The 17,718-nt window shown below is 34.2% G+C and overlaps 1 protein-coding gene across 4 annotated transcripts in view; it reads right to left on the reverse strand.

Moving 5' to 3' along the window:
• The window catches only part of SNTG1 (syntrophin gamma 1), an 836,056-nt gene that overhangs the window by 116,880 nt on the left and 701,458 nt on the right, over nt 1-17,718 (reverse strand). For all 4 annotated transcript variants that reach the window (XM_076005316.1, XM_076005315.1, XM_076005314.1 and 1 more), the window contains 2 exons: nt 6,988-7,104; nt 5,349-5,420 (listed from right to left, as the gene is read on the reverse strand). In XM_076005316.1, the coding sequence (XP_075861431.1) occupies nt 5,349-5,420; nt 6,988-7,104 (189 nt within the window). The remainder of the gene's footprint in view (nt 1-5,348; nt 5,421-6,987; nt 7,105-17,718) is intronic.

The raw sequence follows: 17,718 nt of genomic DNA on the forward strand, positions 1-17,718 counted from the left end.
TTATAAGACTCAGCTATTCTGAAGAACAACTCATTTGTTCCTCCTCTGTCTTTCCCATTTGTGATCTGTTAACATGACAACTACTATAGTTTGGCTTCACATCGTGCAGTTAGATCCTGCCTTTCTCTCACAGGGAAGAACCTGACCATTGCAACTGAACTCCCAAATTCAGCTGTAGGATGAGATCAAGGTTCCACTGGGCATCATCCCTCAGCTAAGGACCTTAGGTGTTCTCCAGGAGGGAGAGGACTTTGGTGCCCAGATAGATGAAGACAGGATGCCTGGGTATATCTTTCTTTCCTATAGATACTGGATCACATAATTCTTGTTAGCTGAGGAGGTGATAAAGGAATGCACAGCCCCCCCAAAAAAAATAGAAGTAAAAGTACTAAAGAGGTTTGTTAGTGAATTTATAAAAAATATAAGATATTTTTCATAGATTCTAAATATTTATATTTGCCAATTTTTATAATTGTTCTCCATTGTGATTCTTTTCTCATACTCAGTATTAACTTTCGTGCCTAATTTTATATTCTTACTTTTACATTTTATTTAATTGATGAAGGCCCCAAATTGAGTAAGTGACAGGTCACACAGCATCTGGATATGACCCTGGTGATGAACACTAGAGAATCTCTAATGCTCCAATGGGCTCAGTCCTGTGATTTAGATCGATCACAGAATTGCCATGATAGTGTTGACTGTTCTCTCCATCTTTTCTTCATGTCCAAAACAATAACCCAATTCTAGCTTTTTTGTTTCTTTTTTCTCTAATATCCATGTTGTTTCAGGCTTCTTGCCATTGCCAATCCTAAATTTGAGACATGTAATGTTGTACATTTTTATTAGGCATTTCACTGGGCAGACACGTGCACCGTCAGACACTTAGAAAGCTCAGGGACAAGGTCTGGCCAGGGCATGTGCATTTTGGGGTAACCAGGATAGAATTGCTGGTGCTTCTGTGTATGTCAGTGGGTGAGACCTTTCATCCAGTGGGAGCAGTTGGCCTTAGAAGGAGTAAGGACAGTTATCTGTCAGGGTAGGGCTGCTGCTAGGTGTTTGCAATGATGACGGTTTGCATGCAGGAAATAGGATCCCCACCTAGGAGTGGGAATGGCAAATTAATATTGACAAAAAGAAAGAAGGTTTAATACAGGTTCTCAGGAATGGGCTAAGAAAATGTAGCATAATGGTGAGGCAGATTTAGAGGCTTTCTTGAGGTTTTAATCTATAATTGAAAACACGGTGTGTCTTTTTTTGCAGCTGCGTTTAGCTACATTGGTATATTAGGTGAACATTTTACCAAAGGAATCAGTAAAACCAGAGCTGTGCTAGAGGGCTGGTCTATGCAGGTATGTCCTACCATGAGCACACTGATTGGCCTTGGGCCTTGAGAGGATCTTCTGCTCAAGACCCTCTCCTCTACCTCACTTCTCCCAGCCCACTGCCCACACCCACATTTGAAGGTGCCTCTGGAGCCCTCCTCTGCCGCCCTTCCAATCACATCCCACTAGAATATGATTCTTTTAAAGACAAACTCTGTCCCTGCTCATGCATGAAATCCTTCAACAGCTTGCCTTTGTTCTTCAGATAAAGTTCATGTGATTTATATGGTTATTCTACAGCTTTCTCCATTCAAACATCAACACAACCGCATATCCAAGTAAACTGCAGCTATTCTCAACTTGTTTCAGTTATTGAAGGGACATGTGCTTCTCTGCACACCTGGGCAACCTTGTGTATTATTCCCTGGCCCCAGCACACTCCCTCTTCCCCCCTCCTGCTGAACTCCAGCCCCAACCAGGGCACATCTTTCTTTGTGGCACCATTAAACAATCATTTAGGTTCAGTTCATTTGAGGCCTCTACAAAATGCCCTTCCTAAACTCCTCATCAGCTAGGACTGCTGTGAGCTCAGGCCTCCCATACAGCTGTGCTGGTTCCTGCCTCAGTGCAGTGCTGAGTATGTGGAAGCCACTTGATGAAGAGTTGCAATATGAATTAATAAACAAAAACGCATTTACAAATCAAATGACAAATTTGTAATCTTCACGACAACTTCTGCATCAGTAGCCCCACTTAACACATAAAGAAAGGGAAGTTTATACTGCCCAATGCATTTTTAAAGGATAATGTGTTTAGTTAAAGAAGTGGCATTTGTTACCAAGTTTCTCTACTCTAAAAGCTTTGCTCTCTCATCAGGACTGGGCTGGCTCTCGGGTTCTCATTTCAGTTCAAATTATCAAGGTTTATACTGAGAGAGAAAGCGGGAGTGCAGTACAATGTGTAAGAGCACAGACTTCTGAGACACTGCCAGGTTCAAATCTTTACCTCTGATATTTACTAGCTATGTGACCTTGAGCCACTTACTTAAACTTTCCTTGCCTCCATTTCCATTATGTTAAATGTGAATAATAATAACTAACTCATAGTGGTATTGCCAAGATTAAATGGATTAATGTATAATGCTCTTAGGACAATATTGGGCACGTACAGGTTAAGATGCATATACCAGATATTCATTATTGCTTCATTTTGTTATTACTGGTGTAGCTTCATTATCAATATATCAGAAGAGTCAGCGTTTTCCTGATTCATGGTCCCAGGCCAGATATTCTGTTGTCCAGATGTTTAAATCCTCCTCATCTGAGGAAATTCCCTTTCCAGAGGCAGAGGTCTACCACTTGCACGACTTCCACAGGACTGCTCCATTATGGCAGTGGATGGCTGGGCTACAGAACAACCCCCTTCAGAACTGCTCACCAGCCTCAAATATCTGAGACTGGACACCTTGTCAAGCCAGTGACCTTCCAACCACTGATACCACTGATCCTGAGACATGAGAATGTGCTAGAATATGATCTGCATGCAGGAAATTTATCCATTTAGCCCTGAGCCTAATGTCCACTCCTCTTTTCTTAGGCTACACGAAAGTTTCTTTTGGGAAGGGGGATGATTGAAGGGTGATTTTTTATGTCAAATGTAAAGCCACAAAGCATACAGCATCAGTATGGTACTCATTAATGGTAGGAGAACTTTCTTACTTACATCTAACAACTGAGAACAGATTTATATTTTATTTGATGTCTGCGAATATTTATCTCCAGACCCCACTAACTTACGTGAAATTTTTTCTAAGGCAACTAATAGGCTTCTAGTAAATTTTATGTAGAAACTTAACAAACATGAGAACTACTCTTTGCTTTTAATTTGGTCAGAGTGCAAACACACAGGCACTCTCATAAACACTTGTGATAGCAGAAGTTGGTATGGCTTCTGTAGGATGTAATTTAGACAAATGAAATTGCATCTTGAATATATTATTATTTCCATCCAAGATTTCCAAAACTCAGAATTTACATTAAAGGAGATAACTTAGAATTTGCATAACAGTCTTTGAGCAAAGATCAGTTCTTCCCTATTATTTTTATTGTCTCCTTTATGTATTCATTTGACATGGTGTCACCTGATGAAGTGCAAGCTCAGTGAAAGAAGTGACCTTTTCTGCCTTTTCCCTAGCCATTTTAAAAGTGCTTATATTACCTGGTATATAGTAAGCACTTAATAATTTTCTGTTAAATAAATCAAATGATGATTGTTATGATATGTCTGATAGCAAGAACAAGTAGGGAAAGAACCCAAATGTAAAATTTAAAAATTGACTAAATAAATATGGTGAAATGATAAGATAGATAAAATCTATAGAAAGATACAGGATTTTTTCTTTAAGAATATTAACTGAAATAGAAAAAATATTAACACATTTTTTAATATGATAGAACAGATCACAAATAGCATAATCTTATGTTGGTCAAAGAAATTTAACTAAAAGAAACTAAAAGTGTTTATATATAGTTCTAGAGCCAGATATCATCTTTATTTTTCTCTTTCAAAATTGTTCTTATTTAAAATATTATAAGAAACTGTATTATGTTGTAATGTTTAAACAGATTCTTTTTTCCTAAGAGGGGTTTATAAAGACCATGTAGCTATTTGGAGAATGTGTTTAGAAAATAATTTGTTTAAATAATATAAAATATATTTTTAATTATTACTGTGAAAAGGTTATATTTGTGTATGTACAGGGAATGACAAACAAACTTGATTTGTTGAGGTGATTTGTTTGTTTCTTGCTTTCTTGCTTTTATTCTAAGTTCAATAGTACTTTGGTTAAAAATATACAATTAGAAAGCTATACCATTATCTATTTTGGTAATTTTTTCAAAAATTCAGAATTGGGTATGATCTCCTTTTCCACAGATACTGGCCCATCTTTGAGGAATTGCCAGAACCTTCTTTATTATCAATAAACTCAAGTGTTGTAGGTTATTCTTCCACCATTAGGCCCACAACAGAACTCACACCATGCACGGTGATGAGCAGTCAGTAAAACTATATTAGATCTTGTACTATGGAGAACTTCAGCTTTAATCTAAAGTTCTCTGTAAAGAAGAAAAATTATGAACACTTTTGAGGTAATCACATTTTTTTGTCTCTTTGCCTTCAGACACTTTTGATCCATTTCATTATATTTTAAATGTTCCAACATTTTCTACTCTACTAAGTCTTTAACTTGAAAAGAAATAACTAACATAAAGCACAGGGGACTTAGTTCTCCTTGGTCACAGAGACAAGGTGGGCCTTAAGCAAAGATTTAATTATCAATCTGTGGTGCTTCTGAGCCTGTAAACCCTAAAGTAGAAAGTGAATGTTAATTATCTTTCAAGTCTTATAAGTTATTTTTATTTTAAACCTTTAAAAAAGGCTATAGAAACCATTTTGAATTTTACAGAATGCCCAATAGCTTGACATTGCAAGAATCCTGTGTGTAGCACAGACATTTAATTGATCTATGTCAACTGTATTATATATCCTTTGCATATTCAGAGAGACAGTCAAACTACAAAAGCAAAAGCAAAGCAAAACAAAACCTTTCTCTCCATTTATCTTGATATTTTCTGCCTATATCTCTCTCTTATACATTTTGTTCACCAAAAAAAAAAAAGGAAAAAGGAAAAAAAAATTGAGAAGAAGAAACAATGCTAACAATCGAGGTTTAAATTCAGACTATTTTCATTGGAACTTTCTACTTCTTCCTCAATGAACTCCTCCCCCAGCTGCTCCCTGTTCTGTCTCCCAGCTGGGGGCAGCAGAAACTGTGCATCATCTAACCACTAACGTGGGTGCGCACTTTCCTGCATTCTATATTTTCTTTTCCTTTATGCATTCTTTTTCTTTATCTTTTCTTTTATATCTGTGGGTCATTTGTTTTTATGAGCTACTAATGAACCCGGAACCACTGTCTGCTGAGGAAACACCATTGAAATAATGACTATTTACTGATCATACCTTGAGAATCTTGCACATAATCTCATAAACTGAGAATGTTTTCTCTGCTCTGGTCCAGTCCCAGGTGGTCACCTTTAAAAGGCAAGAAAAAAATATGCCATTTGTTTCAGAGAGTAATTTCCTCCCTATTTCACTCATACAACACGGTAACAGGGAAACTTGCAGAGATGCATCCATTTAGTCTCTCAACTGTGACACTATCTTCATAAAGGGCCTTGTAGGATGTTTTTGCTTCCTCTGTTCTAACCATTATCACCATGTCTCTTTCCCTTTCAGGAAACAGTTTCTGTTGTGTACAACTTTCATTTGCCCAATATCCTATGTATTATAAATAATGTGTGTATTCTCTACATACAAATAATAAGTATTTACATTCCACACATATAATATTTTTCTCAATTTACCACCAGTTAAACATAGAGAAGAATATTGGCTTTAATTTTTAAAAGAGGACATAATCTATATTAAGAAATTTTAAGATTCCTTATGACATTGTGAAGACACCAAAACTACAATGAAGTTGTTTTACTTATTTATGCTTAAAACCTATATTTGTCTGACTCCCTTTCATAAAAAATGATTCAGAATAGGAATAGAGTAAAAGATATAAATATTAATCTGCCCCCCTAACTTCCTGGTGCTTTAAACTTTATGTAGACGCAGACATTTAAGATAGTGGCAAGTTGAGTTTGATTATGTCTAGATCTTATGTATTATTAGACCTGTAAGTGAGTGGTCTGGCATTTGGTATTTATATTCAATAAATATTTATTAGACGTCTACTGTGCCATCGGGTACACATTTCCAAAATTAGGTGCAATAGGTGTCCATACATATTTAGTACAAACACCAATGACTAAAATATAGAGTGTAATAGATTATCAAAAATGCCATTGACTTGGTTTAGAGAGACCTGTACAACATAGATAAACATATTTTGACTGTCATAAATGAAAGCTCACCAGAATATATTTCTGATATTTTTATGAAGAAAAGAGCCCTCCAATTTAAACTTTTAACACTGCAAAAGTCTGGCTAAAGTTGAGATAGACTTAATTCTAATTGGACAGAATGCTATCTTCTGAGGTTTATTTATTATAGCTTGCTAATAATAAATTAACTATAGCTTGAAAACTTACTGTTAGTAATTAAAAGTGTCAAAGAAATTTAAAAGAGCTATCAAAAGTCCTTTTAAAAGTAAGAGATTAATAAGCATGTTGGTTAATGCATAACAAACCTTCAAAATCACTTACTTTGATTCTACCTTTGATATATTCATTGCTTTAGTTTTTATTCAACTAACAAAATGCACTGGCATATGTTTGGAAATACTGTTTCTTAAAATTTCCTTTCCTATATCTTCATGGAATTTTTAACAGCATTATAATTTTATTCATTATTTTTTAGGTTCACTATGTAAACAGAAATTATTCTTAGACTTTTCAAGGGTTATAAAGCAATCTTTAATGCCAGAACATATTTTTAGTAAGATACTTCAGAACCATCTGTAATGATTTCTACTTTTTTCTGTATCTTATTTTCACAACATATTGACAATATGCTATTTGGTATTGCTAAGTTGACATCAATCTGTTGTGAAAACATGGGAAAGACAATACATTTGGATAAAAACACTTACTGGAGGTGCCAGAAACTTGTAAAGACAGGAACCCCGCAGGGCGAGGAAGGCTGGTGAGTACGCACGGTCCTGCAGCGGGTCCTGCTCCCGGGCCTCACACCAGCCCATGTAGACGATCTGCAAGGAAATTGAACATAATTAACTGTCAGGAAACTTCTTTTAGTTATCTAATGTGCATGTATTATGGTATTATAATCTCTCACAAAATTATCAAATTAATTGGTATAAAAAGTACACTGAACCAGATTTACCTTACATAAGTGAATGCCAACCTCTGACAAGAGTTTCTTATGTTTTCATCAGCATTTATCAAGTGTTTGTTTGTTTGTTTATGCAATCCAGTCTACCATGAATTATATTTCCCAATCTCTACCAGTTCCTACTGCAAAAAATATTCAAGTATAATATAATAGAATCCACTAACTCATCTCATCAGCTTTCTAATTACTGACATTTTATTATATATAAATGTGTTCCCAATACAAAAAAAAATTTATTTTGAGACAGAGTCTTGCTCTGGAGTGCAGTGGCAGTACATAGCTTACTGCAGCCTCAAGCTACAGGACTCAAGCAAGCTCCTGAGTAGCTGGAACAATAGGCTACTGGCTAATTTGTTTTTATTTTTTGTAAAGATGGGGTCTTGCTATATTGCCCAGGCTGGTCTTGAACTCCTGGGCTCAAGTAACCCTCTTTTCTTGGCCTCCCAAAGTGGTTGGATTGCAGGTGTGAGCCACTGTGCCCCTGACTACAATACAAAATGTTTGAGTAAAGGAAACAAGTCAAAGAGCAGTACCTTATGTGATGACCACTAGGATGGCATGCCGTATACCTTCCCTGTGCATGACAGGGTAGGATGGTAAACCTGCTCATTTTAATCATTGATATCAGATGAATACAAATCATGGTACTGTAGTCATGTATCAAATGGCATTGAAACCAACTTTTTAGCCCGTAGCTCTTACACATGGGTTGATTGATTTCCAGAAGAAAGAATGTGAGATGAGCCACTCTTTTCTTTCCATCATTTGGTTGTTGTGAAGGTCAAACATATATGTAAATATTTAACAAATTAGTGTTACATTCAATGTACTCCTATGGTATTTAATTTCTCTTTCACTGTGGCTCTACGTAAGAGGATATACTTTCCACTTCATATAATTTACTCTGGTCTCATGGCTGTAGCCTACTGCTAGGACTCGAGCCCAGCTAGCTCCTGCCTGGTGACTAATGCCAAACAACCAGTTCACTTGCAGAGAGAAATAAATACTATTATGGGGGTTGTTTGTTGTGCAGCATTACTATGGTAACAGTTGATTAATAACAACAATAGAATTTGAAATAGTATTGCTGTCATCGATTCACAGAGCCCATCTTCTTTCCATTAATCATAATTATTCTCAAAAATAATTGGGTTGTACACCATCTCATAATTTTATTTTGTCTTACAACAAGCCTATGAGAAATAAAGTACCTGATTTAACAAATTATGAAATTGTGATTTCAACGAATTAGCTTAATGAATAAATCAAACTTGGTACAAGTTAGACTAGGAATTTAAACCAAGGTCTCTTGCTCTTTTAATTATATTACATACTCTCTAATCTCTTAGATTACCAATGTATGCTTTGAAATTTACACCACAAGGGATTATGGTGTATTATTAATCAGACTTCACTGGTTAATAATAATATAATAAGAACCAGTTATAATAACTGATTATTTTATATTCTTTATATAGCTAGATATACTTAATTAAATAACATCATTGCTTTAAAAGAGTAGATGAAGCTTAATAGCTGACAATACAATAAAGATAAATATGATTTATTTAAATATGTAAGTATATTTAATGAGTCATAATAATTTAATTAAAGTGAAAGGAGGATATGATTATTTATACTTCTAAGACCATGTTTCCCCAAAAATAAGACCTACCTATAAAATAAGCTCTAGCAAGATTTCTAAGCATTTGTGCAATAGAAGCCCTACCCCGAAAATAAGACCTAGTGGTGGGCGTGGCTATGCAGCATATCTGCACAACCCATGCATTTCATCTCGGAGCGGTAAAGAAGACGAGCAGCCCTTCTTATCTGCCCCATGGGAGCTCTATTGCTCAACATGAGAGATTGGGGCCAATGATTCTAAAGGAAATAGAGTGGCAAGAAATTCAGGATGGAATTCGGGGTTTGGAGAGTTATGATGATGTTCCAGAAGAAGATGACTTAACTATATTTGAATAAATGTAGATTGTTGTGCCATACTTAAAAAAATAACCCATCTCCTGGAAATAAGCCCTAGGGTGTCTTCTTGAGGAAAAATAAATATAAGACCCTGTCTTATTTTGGGGAAAATATGGTAGTTGTGTATTAGGCAATTCAGAAAACCCACCATCAGAAGTTGCCTTAGAAAACTGGAAAACAAATAATGTACTTAAAACATTAGATAGTTTACAAGACATTCAAGAACAACTAGAAAAATCCATAGTAATATGAAAATTGAGAGAAGTTAATCACGAACCCAAATGTGGGGTCAACTTTTGCCACAGGGGCATTTTCTATACAGAAATGTTTCATGAGAGACAGAGCTGCCTTGGTCAGCCTTATAGGTTTAGGGCAAAATATTAAAGTCTAGGACCCGCCAAATGTCAAGGCCTTTGTAAACATGTTCTGCTTTTACTTAAGATCACAAATTTCTGAATCTTAACCAAAAAGTTAAGGTAGAAGTCATGAAGCCCTCGTAAGGATAAGAGCCCAGATTTAAGCCATTCAGATGACCAAAAAAATGTCAAGCTTGAAATGGGTTATGATGGTTTTGGATTCCACTTCTCTCAGGCTTCTGACTAAAGAAAATTGAAATCCTCTCTGGATAATGATAATAGTATATATTTCTTCACTTTCATAAAAACTATCATCTGGAACAAAATAAAAATAAGCAAGGATATAGGGAAATAAAAAATAACCAAGGATATAAATGAAGCACAGCAGGAGAAAAGCATAAAAAATAAAAACAATAGGAAGCAGAACCCAACATTTAGACATTTCCAATATTGAAATGTTATGACACAGACATTAATTTATTCTTGCAATGTGTAAGCATATAAGATACAAGCTTGAAACTTTGATCAGACAACGTCTTAGATAATATATTATAAAACAAATGTAATTTAAAACACATACAATTGAAGTTAACAAGAGATTAGAAGCAACTAAAGAAAGTGTTAGTGAATTGAGAGATGGCTCAGTAAAAATTTCTAGAATAATGACTGGAGAGACAAAAGTTTGGGATAAGCAGATAAGAATAAAAGAAAAAGTTGTTACAATGAGAAGTATAAAACTCTTCTAATTTGAGTTCCAAGCAGAGAGAAGAAAGGAAATGATAAAAAGAGGTCAATATACAGATTCAGAAGATGAACAAAGCAAAGGCAAGCAGGAGGGCAGGAGCAAGGGCAGAGCCCTGGGCACTGTCTTTGCCAGAGTTTCTGTGGGAAGGTGAGTCAGGGCAGGTGACAGCTTAGGCATTTTATTATGAGTCTTCAGAAAGCCAAAGACCAAAGACAACAAATAGTAATTAAAAGTGGCCAGAAGGCAGGAAAAAATAATTACCTTTTATAGGAACAAGTATTGGAATAATTCTCAAAAGAAACACAGAAAGCCAGAATATTATGGAACACAAACCTCAATGTATAGAATGAAAATGACAGTCAACTATAAATCCATATACAGCAAAATTATCTTTTAAGATGAAGGTGAGATTCAGACTTTTGCGACATGCAGACTTAAAGTGCTAAAATCAGCACTGAAGGAACAAGCAAAATGGACAACGATGTTCAGAGAGATAGAAGGTTGGAAATACAGGAGAGAAAGAAGGAGCTGTAGGGTTGGAAATCTTTGCATATATTTATTATAAGTTATAACAAGACAAAAACATTTGAAATTTAATAGGCGATAGTTTTGGTTAAAGTGATCTGAGTTTCTTTCACTGAATGGAAAGATGATGTAAGTAACATTTTACATCATATTTTAGTAGATACATTTTGTAATCTCTAAAGCAACTATTTCAGTAAAAGTGGTAATCTACAAAGTAATATCTTTGTGAAACTGTTTAACAGAGTAAATCATTAGTCATGAAAATTTTTGGAATAAACACTTTTAATATTTTTAAAATCTTGAAAAGGGAACTTTGTAGATTTTTTAAATGTGGTATGTCTTTAAATTCCCATATAGAAAACAAAACTCTAAATTTAAAACATATATTAATAATTTAAAATAACAATGATAAATCCATTATATCTTATTATAAATAACATATTTTATGGGAAAAACTCTCAAAAAACCTTAACAAGAAGACTGGAAATGTTTACATTAATGCTTGGTCTAACAGAAGGCAGATGATTTCTAACATATGTGTCTGCATTCGTTCTCTTACGATATTATCCATCATGAGCTTCTGGAAAACTTCAACTCTATGAGAGTTAGAGTGGAAAAGGAAAATATCATCTGCACTTTACTGTCAAAGGAGTTTGACGTTATAGAACCGCTAAAAATAAGAACCGCTAAAATATTCAAGGAATCTCCAAGGGTACATAAAACACACTCAGGGAACAGCTGTAGTAAAACATTAGCAAATGTTGTAACCTCTATGGTAATCACTTATTAAAATATAAAAAGGAAATAAAATACTGTAGTGAAATATATAAAACTTCAAAGTAAACAGAAGGAAAATAAAAACAAATATTAAACAGTATCAATCAATCTGAAAGAAAACAAGAAGATAAAAAGAAACAGAATTTATGGAAAAATGGAAAGAACATGATAAGGTGGTAGAATGTAACAAAAATAAGATACTAATTATATGGCAGGGAAATGGAATAAATTTATAAAGATTTTCACAGTGTGCTAAAAATAATAAGTAAATAAAACAAAAACAACTACTCTACATTCTGCCTCCAAAGACACATATAGAACATAAAAGTACAGCAAGTTTGTAAAGAAAAGAATGAAAAATTTATATCAGAAGCTAAAAATAAATTGGTCTAGCAATACTAATATTAGAAAATGAGCTAGATATGATGGCTCACTACCTGTAATCCTAGTACTCTGGGAGGCCAAGATGGGAGAATCACTTGAGGCCAGGAGTTTGAGACCAGCCCAGGCAAGAGCGATGCACCATCTTTACAAAAAAAAAAAAATTGAAAAAGTAACCTGGCATGGTGGCACATGCCTGTAGTCCCAGCTACTTCGGAGATTGAAGTAGGAGGATTACTCGAGCCCAGGAGTTTGAGTTATAGTGAGCAACGGTGATGCTACAGCACTCTAGCCTGGGCAACAGAGCAAGACCTGCCAAAAAAAAAAAAGAAGAGAGAAAGAAAAGAAGGAAGGAAGGAGAGAAGGAAGGAAGGAAATGTACAGTTAAGGTGAAAATTATTTCTAGAAGAAGGATATTTCATAATAGTGAAGTTTCAGATCTACAAAAAAGAATTTTGTATGCTTAGATTCATGTATCTGATAATATACCTTTAAAATATGTAAATCAAAAACAGAATAACAACAAAAGAAATGGATAAACTGATAATTTCAGAAAGAGAAGTTAGCACAATTCACTGAATAAGTAATAAAATGGGATTAAAAATTCCATTGAGGCATAAGCGTTTTGAACATCACAGTATAATTTGCTTAACTTAGTATACCTAAGACACTTGATTCAACAAAAATTGAATATAAATTATTTTCAAGTGCACTGGAAATGACAAGAAATAGTTACACTTTTATAATAATTAAATTATTATATTTGTGTATTAAGGCAGGTATAAATAAATTTTATCATTCAGATGACATGCTATGTCCTAAATGAAAGTCAATGAGAGAGCAATATTCACAGATAATTAGAATACCTGCTTCCAAATATTTGAGAATTAAGCAACACACTCCCATAGATCAAAGGAGATATCCAAAACAAAGTTAGAAAATAGTTTAGACTAAATGATAATAAAATACAACCTATCAAACTTAAGGGATTCAACAAGGCTACTCCTAGATTTGTATAGCCTATATATATGCATTTGGTAAGTATGAAAATCTAAGATCTAAGAATACAGATCAAGAAGTTAAAAAAGGTTCGAAACAGAGAGAGGGAGCAAGACCCAAAAACAAAGTTAAAAAAAAAAAGAAAGTATTAGATGCAGACATTAACAAAGTAGAAAATAAATAAGCAACAGATATTCAACACAAGCAAAAATAATTATTAATAGGGAATAATTATATAATTACTCATGGCAAGAAACACCTTAAATTACTAATATCTATGATAACAGGTCCTACAGACATTATAATTCCATTAAAAAGATATTATAAATATTTTGGAAATTGATTTTAAAATTCAAATGACATATTAATTATTAGAAGAATATCATAATAGATGCAGAAAGAAAAAATTTTTAAATAATCCTATAATTATTAAAGCAATTCATTTTTTATTTTTTTATTTCAGCATATTATGGGGATACTAATGTTAAGGTCACATATATTGCCCATTGCCCTCCTCCCCCCTCGAGTCAGAGCTTTAAGCGTGACCATCCTCCAAACGTTGCACATCTCACTGTGTTTGTATATACCCATCCTCTCCTCCCCCCTCCCACCTGCCCAACCCCCGATAAATGTTATTCCTATATGTCCACTTAGGTGTTGATCCGTTAATACCAATTTGCTGGTGAGTACATGTCGTGCGTGTTTTTCTATTCTTGAGATACTTCACTTAGTAGAATGGGTTCCAGCTCTATCCAGGAAAATACAAGAGGTGCTATATCACCATTGTTTCTTAATCTGTAATTTAAAACATTCCAAAAAAGAAAACCTGACGGATCTGCTTTCAATTTCTACTAGTTGTTTATAAAAAATGATCCAAATACTTGCAAAGTCTTCCAGAGAATAGAATAAAAGGATTCAGCTGGGATTAGTTCCAACTCAGTTTGTGGAGTAACCATAACCTTAATAGCAAACCTGACAAGGACGTTTATTATGAAAAAGGAAATTTACATTTTAATCATTTTTATACAGAAAAAGTCTCTAAATTTACTAATCAAATACAGTGATATTTAAAGGCATCAATATAATTCACAATATAAACAAAATAAAGAATTAAAATTATATGATAGTCTCAAAAAATGCATAAAACACATTTGATATGTTCAACATGTATTCATAATACAGTGTTTAAATTTTTAGAATAGAAAAACCTTTATAATCTAAACAAAGGTATTTGTATTTTTTTAAATGTACTTAATTTGTTGAAAGAATTCCTTGATATCAGTAACAGTACATGAATACCCACTATCACCACCAATAATCAATCAATGATTTTCAAATTTTACCCTATACAAAGAAAAAGAAATGAAAAGTGTTAGAGGGAAGTGGGGAGGGGGCACCTCAGTGGCTAGCAATCTACTTTTCTTGACCTGGGTGGTGGTTACACAAGGTTTTTTTTTTTAATAAATTATATACGTCCTAATAAATTAATACGTATACATGTATTATATTATATAAAATCTTATTTTTAAAATAGCATACTGTATGCATTATTAATAATTTTATAACAATATTTCATTAAAATAATGTAGAGTTCTATAAGTTCTATCAGAAGAGAGTATTCTACAAATCTATTTAGACTGCCCTGTCACTCTGAGGCATGGCAATGAGTTGAAATTTTAGGTATTTTATGAATATACCCTTAATCATTATCTCTAAGGAAAAATAAAAGAATGGTGTGTTGTATATAATCATAAAAAGAGACGTTTCATTCTCTGAACACTTTGACCTTTGAGTGTGTTGCCTAGTCCAACCTCCATAATTTGCTGCAAGCTAAACTATTAAGAATGGTGTACTGTTACTATTCAAGAAGTATCATCATTGGACGCAATTTCATTACTTTTAAACTGAGAGTGGCTTTGGGAAATGATCTGAGAACATAACTAATGAAAATGGGACGAGCTGCTCCCCTGGGCATTTCCTATGCTTGCCCTCTGGGTCAAAGACGCCTTTGCATTTGCTGTGCCAAACTCAGAGAAGGGCTCTTCTCAACTGTCCAGAGATATCAAAAGTACTTTTGTTTTTTATCACTGCCAGGACTCATGTACAATAATTACATAGTTGAAAAGACATAAAGCATTTTCAACAAATCCTTCTATGTGTATCATATGAAATAATTCTAAAGGAAAACTGTTATCATTTAATCTTTTAAAAAGGTTAAAAATGGGAAATAGAAGAATAATAGAAAGCAAATATTTTAGAAACAAGTAGAATCAAAAGGAGATAGTTTCCTATGCACTTGAAATGACAAATGGACTTCCAAATATTTATCATTTTAAGATAAATATTTTGGAAGCTTTCCTACTTTAAACTGAATGTATAATTGCCTCAAAACATACTTCATATGTGACATCTGAACTACACATAACAATAATTTATTTGTTTTTTTAGTATTTTAAAGTTGATTTTACTTTATTCTTTTTTAAGTAGACATTTTTAGGGAAATTTTAGGTTCACAGAAAAACTGAGTAGAAAGTGCAAGTGTTCCCATATGCCCCCTGCCCCCTAAATGCAGCCTGCCCTGCTTCCAACACTCCCCACCACAGTGATGCTTATTTGCCACCTGTATATATATATATTTTTTGATGAAGTGTCTGTTCAGGTATCATGCCTGCTCTTAATCAGATCACTTCTTTACTTATTGTTGAGTTTTAAGAGTTCTCTGTATTTTAGAGAAAATAGATAACTATTTTATCAGATGTGTCTTTTGAATATATTTTTCCCAGTCTGTGGCTTGTATTCTCATGTTCTTGGCAATATCTTTTATAGAGCTGAGATTTTGACTTTTAATGAAGTCCAGTTGATCAATTATTTCTTTCATAGACTATGCTTTTGGTGTTGTATACAAAGAGGTATCATCATACCCAAGGGCATCTAGACATCCTATCTTATCTTCTGGGAATTTCATAGTTTTACATTTTACATTTAGGTCTATGATCTATTTTGAGTTCATATTTTTAAGGGTATAGGTCTGTCTCTAGATTTTTTTTTCTTCCTATTGTATTTGGATTTCCAGGTTTTCCAGTACTGTTGAAAAGACTGTCTTTTCTTTTTCATTGTATTGTCTTTTTCCTTATTCAAGGATTAAATATATTTGTGTAGGTCTATTTATGGGCTTTCTATTCTATTCCATTGATCTATTAGTCTATTTTATTCACTGATACTACAATGTCTTGATTAATGCAGCTTTACAGCCAGAGTTGAAGTTGGACATTGTGAGTCCTACAACTTTGTTCTTCTCCTTTCAATATTGTGTTGGTTATTCTGAGTCTTTTGCCTGTCTACAAAAACTTTAGAAACAGTTTGTCAATATCCACAATGTAACAATCATATTTGTATATTTATCTCTAATTTTTGGAGGACAAGAGAAAAGATGAAGCAGTTAAAAGTTTTTTATAAACAATAAACAGCATGCCATGTAACAACATATTCATCATAAAGAAAATTGAAGAAAATGATAAATTATTGCAGTCTAATTATTATGGCACACTAAGTCCTTTACTTTATTAAAGTCAGCCCACATATTTATCTGTCATATTTTCTCAGCTACAGTGAAACAGAATAGCTATCTAATCTCTCTCTCACAGTGTGGCTCCCAAGTCCACCAGCATCAGCACAATCTGGGAACTTACTAGACATGCGAATTCTCAGGTTCTATGCCAGACCTACTGAATCAGAAAGAAATTTTAGGGACAAAGCTCACCTCTCAATGTTTTAATGAACCTGCCAGGTGATGCTGATGCTGCCTCAAGCTTGAACTTATATTTATCCCTAGGTCAGGGAGAAGCTGTCTACTTGTGTCATCATCCAAACAGCTGGTAAGGCTGCCATTTATGGGAATGGCATTTGTTACTTAAGACAGAAGAAACCATAATGAAAATGTTCCAGCACTTGAAAGAGAATAAGATACAATGGGATTTTGATAAATAGGGTTATTTGCAAATAGAACAATGGTGGAAAAGTTTATTGCAAGCCAATTCAACTTCAGGGACAATGAATAAAATAGGCAGAAACTTTTAAAAGGAGGATGACAGAGCATTGCAGTGTTACCAAGGCAACAAAGACCTAAGCAGCCAAGCTCCCAGTGGAATGAAACCTCAGAGATATGTCCCTTCCAGCGCCGCTTCCCCCTTGGCATTCCTTCATTGTAAAATAGCTGCTGAGAGGCTAAAACAGTGAATCCCAGCAGTTTCAAAGGGATAAGTAACACGTGTTGGATTTCATGACCATCTGAGGAAAAAATCAGCAGACTACAACATAGGAGAAAAGTAAACAAGTACTAGGCCGTGCCTCACCAAGTCCACAGCCCGAGTGCTCTGCGAGCACCCAGTCGTGACTGGGATGAGACAACTCGTACCTGTGATTTTATTTTGCCAGGAAAAAAGTAACTTCTCTCTGGAGGAAGATTGCACTAGTAAGAGCCTCAAATTATGTCTGTATGTTTATATGCCATGCCTTTTCTTTAACAAATATTTATAAGGTATGCAGGGAGACACGAATACAATTTAGAAACCAGGAGATAAAATGAATTAGAGGTAAAAATAACGCACGCACATAGAGATTCAGATTTTAGAGGTATCAGATGTCAAAACTACCATACTCAATATGTTCAAACATTAGATGGCTAGTTAGAAAACTAAGGTGGATAGCT

This window comes from Microcebus murinus, chromosome 7, assembly GCF_040939455.1.
Source record: "Microcebus murinus isolate Inina chromosome 7, M.murinus_Inina_mat1.0, whole genome shotgun sequence".
Lineage (NCBI taxonomy): Eukaryota > Metazoa > Chordata > Mammalia > Primates > Cheirogaleidae > Microcebus > Microcebus murinus.